At 51.8% G+C, this 13,969-nt stretch overlaps 1 protein-coding gene across 2 annotated transcripts in view; it reads right to left on the bottom strand.

Moving 5' to 3' along the window:
- Window positions 1-549: 549 nt before the first annotated feature.
- NDST1 (N-deacetylase and N-sulfotransferase 1) overlaps window positions 550-13,969 on the bottom strand; it is a 58,704-nt gene continuing 45,284 nt past the window's right edge. For both annotated transcript variants that reach the window (XM_043597853.1, XM_043597861.1), the window contains exons 7-15: window positions 13,813-13,941; window positions 12,808-12,990; window positions 11,604-11,700; window positions 10,248-10,371; window positions 7,710-7,884; window positions 5,462-5,632; window positions 4,697-4,806; window positions 2,908-3,010; window positions 550-1,669 (exon numbers count right to left, since the gene is read on the bottom strand). In XM_043597853.1, the coding sequence (XP_043453788.1) occupies window positions 1,550-1,669; window positions 2,908-3,010; window positions 4,697-4,806; window positions 5,462-5,632; window positions 7,710-7,884; window positions 10,248-10,371; window positions 11,604-11,700; window positions 12,808-12,990; window positions 13,813-13,941 (1,212 nt within the window). In that variant the 3' untranslated portion in view covers window positions 550-1,549. The remainder of the gene's footprint in view (window positions 1,670-2,907; window positions 3,011-4,696; window positions 4,807-5,461; window positions 5,633-7,709; window positions 7,885-10,247; window positions 10,372-11,603; window positions 11,701-12,807; window positions 12,991-13,812; window positions 13,942-13,969) is intronic.

Here is a 13,969-nt window from a genome sequence, read left to right on the forward strand (position 1 = left end):
GTGGGGGGCCTGGAGACAGTTCAGTGGGTCCCAGCGGGCAGTCCGGCTCCTAGGGCAGCTCCCAACCTAGCACCATATGAGGGGGAGGGGACAGGCTGGCCTTCGGCCCCCCAGCCTCCCGCCCCAGCCCTGCTGTTGCCTTTGGCCAGAATTCCTCCAGGGTCACTGTGCTTCACGAAGCCAGGTTTCCTGGAGGGAGTAGGTCTCTCCTGTTCATCTCACCACCTCAGTTCACCCGCGGTAGCCCCAGGACAACCGCGACACTTGGGGAAGGAACAGAGACCTCTCCAAGGGACACCTCCAAACTGTCTCCTGGAGGCCCGGACATATGAAGACACACGCCCTCCTCCATCCTACTATCCCATTCTCTAGCACTGAGATGTGACACTGGGGCTTGCCACCATTTTGTATGACTGAATTAAAAATAAACCCAACCAAAAAAAATAGAATATATATATATACACATTATATATATATATATATATATATAACACAGTGCGACCCCAGCACCCAGGGTATAAACTCTGGCACCAAGAAAAAAACAAAATATTAAAATACTTTAGCTTCTTAGTATCTGGGAGGGGGTTAAGGGGGTCTCTAGGAGCCCTTGGCCACAGGTAGCTGGGGCAAAGCCATGGACAGCAGTCTCACCCACTCTGCCCAGTGTCTGCCAGGGGCCAAGGTTGGGTGGGCGTGGGGACAGCATATGTACATTGGGACATGGATACTGGCAGACTCCTGAACCGCCTCAGTCTTTTACCACAGGAAACACCACACGTCATATCCCAGGGTGAGGAACAGGGGTAGGGAGGCCTGGGTCTCTGGGTCCAAATGGCATGGCGGTGCCCCGGGGTCCTGAAGAAGGCCCCAAGGACTGGGTGGATACTATAGGAATCAGTGATCCTTTACCCAAAAGGGAAGGTGAGATGAGAAAGTATTAACCAGAATGTGTGAGGAGGTCCAGAGTTCTCTTGAGGTGGCCACCCCCACATCCAGCCTAGTGACTCTGGGTCCCCCGCTGACCCCTCTGAAGTGCCTGGCTCAAAACAGTCAGGGAAGCATCCAGTCTCTCTCCCTGGTTTGGCAAAAGGCCCAGCTGGGCTCTTCTCCCTATTGTCTGGAGGACGGGGAAAATAGGGCAGCTAATACTGAGGGGATACCCTGCCCGGGGCAGGGAGTGATGGGATGACGGGGAGGGTGTGGTTGGTAGAACACAGTGAGGGACAGAAAAGAGTCTCACGGACTCCCTCCTACCAGGAAGTGGCCTCCCCCCAACAGGAAGTGGCCTCCCCATGGAAGGCTGTGAACGGAACGGACCCCTGGTGGCTAAGGAGGTCCTGTAGGCCACAGACCCGGCACTGGATGCTCTCAAGTGCCTGCGGACCTGCCTGGGCTCTTCTCCTGGCCCTGCCTGGGCCTCAGCCGAGTATTGCTCATAAGTGCTTGGCCAGCCCAGGCCCAGCTCCCCACTCTGCAGGTCAGTCTGGCTCAGCATGCGGCAGGCCGTCCAGGCCATCGCAAACGTTCAGTGTGGCTGAGGTGGCCGTGGCTACCTGGTGTTCTGGAGGTCCTCCCGCAGCCAGGTGGGCAGTGTCTGGCCCATCTTGTACAGCAGCTTAGAAAGCTCGATGTTGTGGTCCCGATAATAGTCTTTCAGGAAGGCGCGGGACTGGAACGGGAAGGAGAGTTCAGATCTCAGTGACGCGCTGATTCAAGAGGGATCCCTCCCCACCACTCTGTCCGCGTCCACCCGTACACCTTTCATTCACAGTCTTTCTGAAAATGGTAGTTTCCAAGGGAAAACTCCTATAGGGCAGGGCGCCAAAATACAATTACACAAGGTAAAAGTTCTCGTGATAGGGAGAAAAGAGAGAATTAATTAAAACCGGGGCAACTGAGAGTCACAGCGTGCAACCTCTCCCCTGCATCCTTTGGACACTCTCCTGCAAGAATAGGGATTCCTCTATGCCCAGGTCCGGTGTCACCCCCGTCCTCACAGGCCCAACCCCAGAGCCCCTCCCCTCCCTTACCCCTCCCCCCGCCCCATCAGCTTCCTGTGGCATCTCCGTGTTCTGAATTCCCACAGTACTTGTGTGCAGCTCCCCTGCTGCGTGAAGCACTTGCTGGCCTGCATCTTATTGGTGTGTGTAACTAGTCTCCCTCCTAGACTAGCAGTCCCTTGAAGGCAAAGCACATGTCTGAATCATCCTCAAAGCCCACAGCACTCAGCCCTTGGCAGAAGGTAATAAATACTCACTTGACTAAGCCATTCCTGACCCACCATGTCCTAGCTTCTATTTCCTCCTTTTAAGAACATCATCCAAGGGGCACCTGGGGGGCTCAGTCGGTTAAGCATCTGATTCTTCATTTTGGCTCAGGTTATGATCTCACGATTTGTGGGACCGAGCCCCGCGTCGGGCCCTAGGCTGACAGTGTGGAGCCTGCTTGGGACACTTTCTCTCCTCTCTCTCTCTGGCCCTCTCCCCGCTCTCTCACTCAAAATAAATACATACATACATACATACATACATACATACATACATACATCACCATCCAAGAAATGCCAAGGCCATTAAGACGCTGAGCACATGGCAGAGCGCCTGGGTGGCTCAGTCGGTTGAGCATCCGACTTTGGCTCAGGTCGTGATCTCACAGTTCATGAGGTCAAGTCCTGCATTGGGCTCTGTGCTGACAGCTCAGAGCCTGGAGCCTGCTTCGGATTCTGTCTCCCTCTCTCTCTCTGTCCCTCCCCCACTCACACTCTGTCTCCCTCTCTCAAAAACAAAGTAATAAACATTAAAAATTAAAAAAAGGTGCTGAGTGCACGGTAAAGGGAAGAGGGGATCCCCGCCAGTCAGGGGGACCCCCTCCGGTTGTCCAGCTGCCACAGGCAGTGCGTCCACTTACATCCAGGTCCATCTCTGGGTATTTCCGGCCTTTGCTTTTGCCCAGACACTTGGTTTTTCCTCCTTCGAGCAGCTGGCACCAAAATCCTTTCTTTGGATCAAACCTGTGGAGTTGGGGAAAGCCTATGGATGGGAGCTGGCCCAGCCCATCCCCCTCCCACCTTAAGGCAACGTTCACAGACCCCAGGAAGGGCAAAAGCCTAGACTATGAAACCCACTACCCCAAGCACACTCTGGAACCCACAGAGAGATGTGTGGGGCTGGTGTTTGCATCCACTGGCCCGAGTTTTGCCCTTGGGCTACACTCAACGCCCCTGCCCCTTCCTCTTAGCAGAAGGCAGCTCGCATGTTCTGAGCCTTCTCTTGTCCTGGTGGAGCAGCGTGAGTCCATCCCTTCAGTGACCCATAACAGAATCCCAGAGGATCCTGGGAAATCTTTTCTGAGCATTCTCCTACTCAGGGCTGAGCAACTTCTTTCACCCAAGAACCCAACAGGGAAAAAAAAAGCTTCGTGGGGGATTTTTGTTGTACTTAAGCATGCTCATCACTGAGAAGTTCTGGCTTTTGGACTAAATTTCAGAAATGGCAAAGCAAGACTGCCTTCAGGATTCAAAGTCATGCTGGGCCTTCGAAGGCTTTTGTGGGGGAGAGATGAGATCTGAAGCTGTCAAGGGGAGGGGAGGAGGCATGCTGGCATCAGAATTCAACCCCAGATCAGGAACCAATAGGAGCTTCTTGGGCATGAGAAAAGCCAGGAAACAGAATTCACATTTGGTGAGGGAGACAGGGATTTCTGGATGGGTCACAGGGTAGGCATAAAGGAGGAAGACGATGATGGAGAGGATTTCTGAGCATCAGTACGTGCCAGGCACTGAGCTATGAGTTCCACACACGTGCTTCGTTCAATACAGTGACCCTTGGGTGGCAGGAATTATCACCTTTGTCTCCAATTTACAGATGAGGAGAGTGAGGTTTGAAGGAGCGAAGACACTTGCCCGAGGTCATACAGCTAAAGAAGCAACAGGTCTGGAATCCTAACCCAGGCATCTCTGATGCCACAGCCCTCCCTTAGCTGCTGTTCCTGTCTGCCTTAAGGTGACCTTCTTTACCTTCAACTTCCAAGAGAGTGAGAAGGAACATTCTTACCACATGACCTTCCCAAAGAGGTAGCCAGGGAAGGTGACTTTATTCCTCCCTCTCTTGAGACCCCCCCCCCCACCTCCATCCAGCCGCATGAGTCATTGTCTGGGACATAGCACTAGGAGACACGACTCCCTAGCCCTGAGCTCCTGCAACACAGGCCGGCACCTACTCAATCTGGGGAGGGCATTCTCAGTGCACTTGTGCCAGGTTCTGAGTGAGTGGGATTATGAGCCGTCACCAATACTCATAGTTTCCTTTTCCTGAAATTATAACTAAGTCAAAATCTAATGCTAAGAAACCCTTATGGGGAACTGGGGCTGTTTAATGGTAGTCTAACTTACTTCAGTAAAAGATTCTGAAAATGTTCAGCACAGACTGAAAAGAAAACCCCAGGGTTGGGACTGACCAGAGTAGAACATATTCATCACCTCCTTTTTTTTTTTTCGAGTTGATACCTTTATTAATATGACCCAAGTCATATTAATATTAGCTTTTCTGCTAGACAGCTATCAGGGATATGCATGCTTCCTAACACTTGCTAACTCTAACTAATCAGTGTCTCTTCCATAATCATTCAAGCCTTTGGCTTTTTGGTCCAGGTGTCTGCTCAGAAAATCACCCTATCAAAAAGCCAAGGCAACACTCACGCCAAGGTTTTGTGGTAGTCAATAGTGTTGGTCACCCCAAGGAACTTTTGCACTGTGTCCATCACTTTGGCGGGTTCTGTTCGCAACAGTTTGCCATCCAAGACCAGAATCTGGAAGAAAGAGAAAAAAGAGAAGGATGATATGGGTGTGTGTTTACTCTAGTGGCAAATAGGTTCCCCATCTTCTAGTCAGCAGCCACAGTCACAAATTGGGGACTCTGCACTCTATAGCCTCTACCTTATCTTCCACTTCTGAATGGCAGGTGTCCCCACGCCTCAGTCTTCTACAGTCCAGCTCTCTGCCAGCTTCCCTGGACCAAGGTCATCTTCTAGAGATGAAGCTATCACCCAAGCATGGCTTGCCCCTCACAACCCTACCACGCACCTCTCTGCCTCTCTCATTCTCTTGCATAAACCCTCCAAGGGTTTCCCTAAAATGCCTGTGATCTGACCCTGCCTACCTTTCCGACCAGGCTCTCACTACGTCACCATATCCTTCCCCTCCTCCGAGGAAGGTAGCCCTACCCCAGGGCTTTCAGAGTCCCCTCAGGGACATAGAGCCCGTTGTAAGGGGACAAGGGCTCAGGGGATTCTCACACATCAGCCTTGGGATAAACAAAAATGAAACCTTGGAAGACCCCGAAGGTCTAGCTTGCCAATGAGGGCATATCTGGCCCTGAGACTGACACGAGATTTGAGGCTCTCTGCCAGCTGCTACAAGCCAGTACTGTGAGCGCCCTCCCAAGGGTCAGGGACAGGCAGCTACCTGGTTGGCGTGAAAGGCGCTGAGCCAGCGCTCAATGTGGGTGGCGTACCAGCCGGGGACCAGGCAGCGGTTCTGGAGGGCACGCAGCTTCACGGACGCGTCAGGCCCAGCCGTGATCACCTCGTGAAAGGTGTACTTCAGGGCCACTGGGTCGTCATGGGCTCGCTGGTGCTGTGTGCAAGGGGAGAGGGTCAGAATGTCACATGAAGGCCACAAAGGAAGAGGCTTTCTTGGGGCGGCACCCGTGGAGTGGCCAGAACACTCTGGACTAGAACCAGCAGCCATGGGTTCAAGTTCTGGCTCTGCCTCTCACTGCTCTTTGACTTGGGGAAGACATGGCCCTTGGAGCCCTAGCTTTCCCATCTTTGCAAGACGGGACTTGGACTAGATCAGAGTTTCCAAATGTTGGTCTTCTGCTCACCACCTCTCGGATTTCTGCCATATCCACAAACCGCCTGCGTGTGCCAATGTCAATATACTTTTGATTTACATCGACTCATCTTTCTTATTCACATAAATCTATTTCAATATAAAACTCTCTACTGCCTCCATAAATAGACAACCAGAATCAGTTGTCACATAAAGAAGGTAATCATTCATAAAAGCAATAAAAATAAAGCAGCGTTCTCAAATGCCAGCCAGATACAAATGTCTGCTACAGGCCCTGAGCCCGAAGCTTGTGCTCTCTTTGTTGAAAACAGAGCTTAGCAGTGTGAGAAAGGACTGAAGAGACATTTGCCCCAAACTGAGAGTGTCTCCTTTATAGAAATCAGACGGTTTTAGGAACTGAATATGTGTGTCCCCTCCCCCGAATTCATATGTTGAAGCTCTACCCCGTAAATGTTAGTATTTGGAGGTGGGAACTTTGGGAGGTAATTAGGGTTAGATGAGGTCATGAGAGTGGGGCCACCATGATGGGATTAGTGCCCTTATAAGAAGTCACACCAAAGAGCACTCCCTCCGTCCTTCTCTCTCTCTCTCTCTCTCTCTCTCTCTCTCTCTCTCTCTCTCCCCCTCCCTCTCTCTCTCTCCTCTCCCCACCCCCCCCCCACCTTTGCCCTGTGGGGACACAGTGAGAAGGTGGCTATCTGAAAGCAGGAAGAGCGCTCTCACCAGGAACTAAATCCACCAGCCTCCACAACTGTAAGAAATACATTTCTGTTGTTTAAGCCCCCCAATCCATGATACTGTGTTGCGGCTGCCGGAGCAGACTAAGACAGGACTGGGAAAGAATCAAAACGGGGAAAATGCCATGTTTGAACCACCTAAAACAATGTCTTGGGCCGTCAGCATCCAGAGACCAGGAACCTGCCCACTAGGGGTAACTCTCATGAGCCCCCACACCCACACTGAGACTCATACACATCTCAGGGTGGGGAGTGAGAGAAGGGGGCCCTGTGGGACCAGAGAGCACGTAGGGTCTATACCTGCTGGCTCCGTGGACACAGCAAAGCCCCAGAGAGGAAGTGGCTGTTCATTTGAAGAACCCAGACAGACAGGCTCAGAGGGTGGCAGGGAAGTTCCCAAGTGGCCAGGCCTGAGGAGGCCATCCAGGACCAGCTGGTGGACCAGCTACCCACCCCCCGTACCCTGGCACTGGATCACAATCCCAGGAAGATTGGCAGGCAGGGGAGGAAACCCTCAAAAGGCTCAGGTCTAAGCTTTCCTGTCAGCCTAGTGGAATGGTGCTCGAAAAAATTAAGTTAGGTCATCGAAGTTAAAGAAAGTTCTAGTTCTTACATAGTCAAGTAGGAGGTAGGAGTCATACCCTCTCTGGCACAGACAACAGTCCGGGTGAATTCCTTACCTGATCCGGTGTTTGCAGCTTCTGCCATGAATGGGGAGTCCTATGCCTTATCCTTCTCTGAACCCCCCCCCCCCCGCCCCGACCAGTGCCCAGTGAGGAGACCAGTTAGTATGGTCACTGCTCAGCAAACCTCCATTTCATTAGGGTGGAACCAGCCTCCACGTCTTATTGGTCAGAATCAGAGGCAGGAGCCACGATGAAGCTGGGAGGGTGGCCAGGTCACTGCCGGCTGGGATGCGTCGTGGATTTCTGCCTGTCTCCTCTACTAGGCTGGAGGCACTGTGGAGGAGGGGCTCCATTCTTACCCACCACCCCGTTCCTAGCTTGGGCCTGACACATAGTAGGTGCTTACTAAATGTTTGTTGAATGAGTGAGTGAGTAACTGCGTGGTGGACAGAGCCCCATGCCCCCACCCAGGGCTCCGCCCCAGCCCCAGCTCACCTGGTACCAGGAATAGGCCCGGTCTGCTGGGTTGATGAGGATGGTCAGGACCTTGGCCTTGGGCAACAGAGCGGCTGCCCGCCGGGGCGCCACTTCCGAATCAAAGTAGTTGGCGCTTTTCTCAAAGTAGAAGTCGGAGGTGGTGTTGGAGGGGATGGGGAAGAACTCCATGTACCTGCAGGAAGCCCAGACAGAAGAGCTCACAGGCAAGACTCATGAGGGGGGCATGAGAGAGTGAGGTGAGGGTCACTGGGGGTAGAACTTCGAAAAGCAAGCAGAGCACAGTGAACCCACGGACTCGCTTCTGGTAGGGATTCTGCATACACGGCCACTCGGCAGTCTCCCATTTTCGAATCCACTCCTTTCCAGGGGGGACCTTGGAGTCAGGAGGATATGAAGACTTACGGAAGTGATACGGCTTGTAAGGCATGGGATGGGGGTCACGTCTTTGAACCTAAACAAGATGCTCCCAGTTAAACTGACAGGGCCTTAACTCCCATTGCCTCGAGGGGGAGAGCTGGGACACCTCCAACCCCAGAAAGGGCCAGCATGGACTGGAGGAGCACCCTTAGCTGCCCCCAGAGTACAGGGTTTCTTTCCTGACCTAGAACGGCACTTTCTAGGCTGTCACTGTGGACCAGGAGACAAAGAAAGGGGGAGTGTGTCACCTCCTGCCAGCCACACCCTTCCCCGGCCTCACATAGGTCAGCCTCATGGCTTTCCAGATAAACCTCCCGTATCTCACCCAGAGTAACGTCCACGCCAGTCCTTTGGGACCAGCTCTGAGTTGAGGACATCTTGGAAAACTCAACCAACACTCCAGACCCTACCAGGGGCATCTACTCAGGCAAAATAGATGTACAAACACAGGGGTGCCTGGGTGGCTCAGTTGGTTAAGCATCTAACTCTTGATTTGAGCTCAGGTCATGATCTCGCGGTGAGAGCCAGCCCCACGGTGGGCTCTGTGCTGACAGCAGGGAGACTGCTTGGGATTCTCTCTCTCCCTCTCTCTCTCTGCCCTCCCCTCACCCCTGCTCGAGCACACTCTTAGTCTCTAAATAAATAAACAAACAAACAAATAAACATAAAAAAAAAAGAAGTACAACTTCAGGGGTTCATGGGAGCCAAAGCCCAAAGACCCACCTTAGCTGAGATTGTAGGATCCCTCCTGTATCCTGTGAGACAGGGTTTCTCCAGGGAGGTCCCAGGGACGCCTTTATCAGAACCCCCTGGGAGCCTGTGAGATTCCTGCACCCCACCCCATACCTACCGACAAAATCAAAATCTTGGGAATGGGGCCGAGGAATAGCTAGCTCCCTCCTATTTCTGAATTTCCTTATTTATTTATTTTTCTTGTTTGTTTGTTTTTTTTTTTTTTGAAAATTCCAGTTCATTAATATACAGTGTTATATTAGTTTCAGGTGTATCTCTGAATTTTCTTTATGAAACAGCACCTGTACACCCACCATTGTCTGTAACACCGATATTGAGAAAGCTCTGAAAACAGAGCCTTCCCACCCCCCGCCGACATTTGTAGCAAAGCCATTTGGCAGCAAAACCTGACTTATTAGTAAATATTCACAGAGTTTGCTAATAGACACATTAACTGATGTATGTGCTATTGGGGTGCTTGCTAATGGGGTGCCATCCCAGACCTGCTGAAAGCGTTGCTGAATATATGGTGTCGCACCATATTACCTCCCTAAAATCCGAAGAAAGGTGATTTCCAGGGGCTACAATGGGTTTTAGACAAGAGACAGTAGACACATTAGAGATTAGAGGTAGGCACGTAGGTAGGTAGAGAGAGAGAGATGATAGACAAAAGGAAGAGAGAAAAATACAAAAAAAACATCCCAAACAATGCCCATAATCTCTCCGCCCAGGTAAACCAGTGATGTTAGCATAATAAACAAGAGTAATGATACACATGTAGGGTAAGAAAAGGCAAATAGTGGAGAAAGATACACACTGAAAGACTCAGAGTGTAAGACTCCCCACGTAGGCTCCACACCCCGCGGTAACTTCGGGTGACGGGTTCTGGAGGGAAGCTGCAATTTCAACCACCACCTCTCCAGGCAACCCCCCAAGGGCTAGCAAGCCCCTCTGAAGGGCTCACAAGAACACCGCCCGGCTCCACTGTCAGACAAACACAGTTGAGAAGGGCCAGCTCTCAGGTCAGAACACTTGGATTTTAGCCCCTGCTCTGTCCTCAACTCTTGGGACCTTGGACAAGTCCCTATCATCCAATGGGACGCAGGATGTTTGTCGGCAAGCAAGGGCGGGGTTGGCTCGGACTTCCAGCAGTCTCTGACCCCAGGCGATAATGTAAAGGGGCAAAGGGCTTCCTCATCAAACGTCCCAGCTGGTGACAAGGCGCCAACATCATGATCCAAGGGTCACTGAGCTTTGTCCCTGTTTACAGGAACTTTGGCTGTGGGTAAGTGCCAGCTGCTTCCTGCTGTGACCAGAGCAGACCTCCTCCCGGGTAGTCTCCGTGACTGCCTTCCCATCCAGCTCTGGAGAGAAAGGGCCACTCACCAGTCGATGCCTTTGTGATAGTTGTGGCCATTAAAAAACTGGATCTCCTCAAAGGTTTCTGAGCTGGGGTAGTTGCTGCTGAGGTCTGGGTGCATGCCCAGGAACAGGTAGAGGGCTGTGGTGCCTGCAGGGATAGAAGGCAGCTGAGACCAGGGCCCAGCCCCAAACACAAGGAAGGAGCCTGGGATCCTAGGTTCTGAATCCAGCTCTCCGTGCCTCACTGGGAGATCCCGGGAAAGTCCCTTTCCTTCTCTGGGGCTTAGTTTCTTCATCTATATGATCAAAGGATTTTATGAAACCCCGGATGGCAAATACAAGGCATGCATGTGGGTATCCCAACTCCTGCATCCACTGTAGACATCAGTAATCCATCATGGCCTTCTAAACACTAAACGGGAACTTGGCCTCAGAATCCTTCCAACCTCTGTACTCCAGCAGCCATGCCCAATCCATTAGTGTCTTCCCATAATCCCAGAACTAGATGGTTTCCAGTTCTGGGCTCTATCCTCTGACACTTGGGAGGAGCTCAGAGTAAAGGGAGCTCCAGACCCTGCAATGTGTTAATGTGAAGAAGTTCTTGAAGGGCTAAGAAATTTGGCTCAAATCCCTTTTCTTCTGGGTGCCCTTCCCTCACTCATACTCTCTTGCCCACTTGACTGTACAGGACCTACTCCCTCCTTCAGAGAGCTCATTCCTTTCCTGTGTGTGAGTCTATATGGTTTATACGCTAGGAGGAGACATCTTGAAAGAGAAGGAGACTATAGGGTTTCGTTTAGTTAAGAGTAGAAGCTTCGGGGGTCATAGAGGTAAGGATTCAAGACTGGAATCGGTCATTTCCTAACTGAATGTGTCGGGGGAGGGGGGTCACTTAGCTTCCCTGAGCCTCAGGTGTTTTGATCTATAACATGGGAGGGCCTATTCATGCCTCAGAGTGTGTTTGTTGGCAAAGACTTAGCAACCACACAGTGCTTCTCCCTCTTGCGCCTCTGGCAGACATGACTAATTGATTCCAGTCCTCTTTGTACTGAACCAGTTTTTCCTGCCATCGCTCAAATTTGCAGAACGGCTGATCTGGGCTTCTCTGCCTAGACTCAGAGACTCCGAGGAAGAGGAAGACGCAGAGAGAGCTCCCTGAGGCGGTGGTTCAGGACAGGTAGGAAAATTCCACGCCCATCCTCCACCCCCTCCCCACTTCCATACTGACAGGCAGTTCGTGTTCATCCCAACGTCACTCCCACTTCCTGGGAAAGAGGGGGAAGATGGCTTGGGAGTGGACCCAGGGCACGGCGGTCCCCCAAATTCTGTGGCTGAGATAGCAGGCAGTGGGGGACACCGGCCAAGAGGAGAGAAACTTGCCTGTTTTCTGGGGGCCAATGATGAGGAGCTTTGGGAAGCGGTCACATGTCTTCTCCTTGGACCAGATGTCTTTGTGGCGTTTATCCTCACAGGGGTCCTAAAACAACAGTGGAGGGAATGTTAGGGGGGCCCCAAACCCAATGAATGGACTCTCCTTGCACATGGATATGTGGCTGTTACAGTGCTGCCAGGTAGAGTAACTACGCGTGTCCTTGTCACATCCCCAGCTCAGGACACTGAGCTGCGAGCAGGCAGGGACCACTTCTGGTTAGCCCTAGTTCAGCCCAGTGCAGGGCACGTAGCAGGAGCTCATGAACACTTATTGAATTTAACTGGATGAGCTGTGTCTGAACCAGGGGTCAGCAAACCTTTTCTACAGAGTTTAGTAAATCTATTGGTAAGCGGTTAGTAACTATTTTAACCTTGAGTACTATCTGGTCTCTGTCACAACTACTCAATTCTGTTGCTGCAGCATGAAAGCAGCCATAGGCAGTACTTACGAGAATGGGTGTAGATGGATTTCAATAAAACTTTATTTACGAAAACAGACTTCAGGCCAGATTTGGCCCATGAGTCATGGTTTGTTGACCTCTGGTCTGAACCATGAGACCGCCATCAATTCCAGCTTAGCTTCTGTGTCTGGATTTTCACAACCCCCAGCGGCCTACGTCCCCAAGAGGTGCCCCCCCAAAACCTTCCCATCAGTCCCCTTTCCTGTGGTACAGAGCCTATGAGCATGAGAAGGGGCATAAAGGACTATCTAAGAGTCTAAGCAGGACACGGGGCACCTGCTTGGCTCATTTGATAGAGCAGGTGACTCTTGATCTCAGGGTTTTGAGTTCAAGCCCCATATTGGGTGTGGAGATTACTTAAAAGTAAAATGTTAAAAAAAAAAAAAGCCTAACTAGGTCAGGCAGTTGCTTTGACCCCCAGTTGATCTACACTGTGTTCCTTTACAGTTTTGTAAGGCTTTTTCAGAAGGTGTGCATGAGTGTTCATGCACGTGGGTCTGTGTGCGAGGTATGTACACGCGTGTGCGTGAGAGCAGCAAGCGTGCCCGTGCTGGTGAGCAAGTGTGCGCCTGAGTTGGCACTTGAGAGAGAGTACGAGGGTGTGGGGGCCAAGCCCGTGTCTGGAGTGCGTGCCTGTGAGTGGCGGGCATTCCGTCTCTGCGACAGGACACCTGGGCCACCACCCCGCCCACCTGCCAGAGCGGGTCCTTCTCCTCGGAGAAGATCTGGAAGTACTTCTGTGCCAGCTGCACGGGGGGCAGCGTCTGCAGCCGGAGGTTGGTCCAGGAGTGCAGGAAGCGCACCAGGTGCTTGAAGGTGTACAGGCCCAGGCGGTCATTCCCATAGTTGGACAGGTGCGTCATGAAAATGCTGATCTGCTCCAGGGGAGGGGAGGCGGGAGGCGGGGCTGGTCAGCACCTGAGGCCCCTCCACCCCACTTCTGACTCTTCCCGTCTTGCTGCGGCTCGCAGACCGAAGCTGCGACCAGTCCGAGGTGTACTGGCGCCATTAAGAAACTCGCGGTGTGACCTTGGCTGAGGCACAACCAGGTGAATCCAGGTCTGACTGACCACCAACTTCTATAACCCTGAAACGGGAAGCTGACCTACTGCGCAGTCACTGGGTGTTCTTTTATATTTTTTGTGGAGTGTTCATGGAAAACAAGGAGTACTCGGTTACCCCGTAAAGCCGAATACAACTACCACTTAACATCTACTGAACAGTATTAAAGCACGGATGGTTATTTCCATTTTATAGGTAAGGAAAGAGAGGGCCAGAAAGTTCAGCTGAACAGTTCAAAATATATGTATCATATTTTACATATGTATTTTACATGTGTATTACACACATACGTAGTTTGTAGATTCATGATTGACTGTGTATATTAATATACAACATTCGTGTATTTATACATACAAAGACTGGAAGGAGAACGTAGACAAAAATTCTAACACTATTGCCTCGAAGGGATGCATGAAAGGGAAAAAAAAAAAAAAAAGACAACTCGGATTGCCTTCCCAAGGTCATGCAGCAGAGCAGGGACAGAGCCAGGGTCGCAGAGTGGGTTTCCCGACTCCTGACCCTCATACCTGCTTCCACCCCCTCCTCTCGAGGCCCAGGAAAGCCAGCCTCGGTGGCAGACACGCCATCCGGCAGCCGCTTCCCTCACCACCAGCCAAGGGCTATGGAGCACTCACAGGATTGAGGAGCACGGTAAGAAAGAGCTCGCCCCCATTGATGATCTTGTCCAGCTCGCTGGAGCCACCAGGGTACTCATTGTAGAAGATGGTGTGCGTGAAGAGGCCGCAGGTCTGCCGCGGGAGGACCTGGGATGGGGAAGGGGAGAGCTATGGC

Source organism: Prionailurus bengalensis, chromosome A1 (assembly GCF_016509475.1).
Source record: "Prionailurus bengalensis isolate Pbe53 chromosome A1, Fcat_Pben_1.1_paternal_pri, whole genome shotgun sequence".
Lineage (NCBI taxonomy): Eukaryota > Metazoa > Chordata > Mammalia > Carnivora > Felidae > Prionailurus > Prionailurus bengalensis.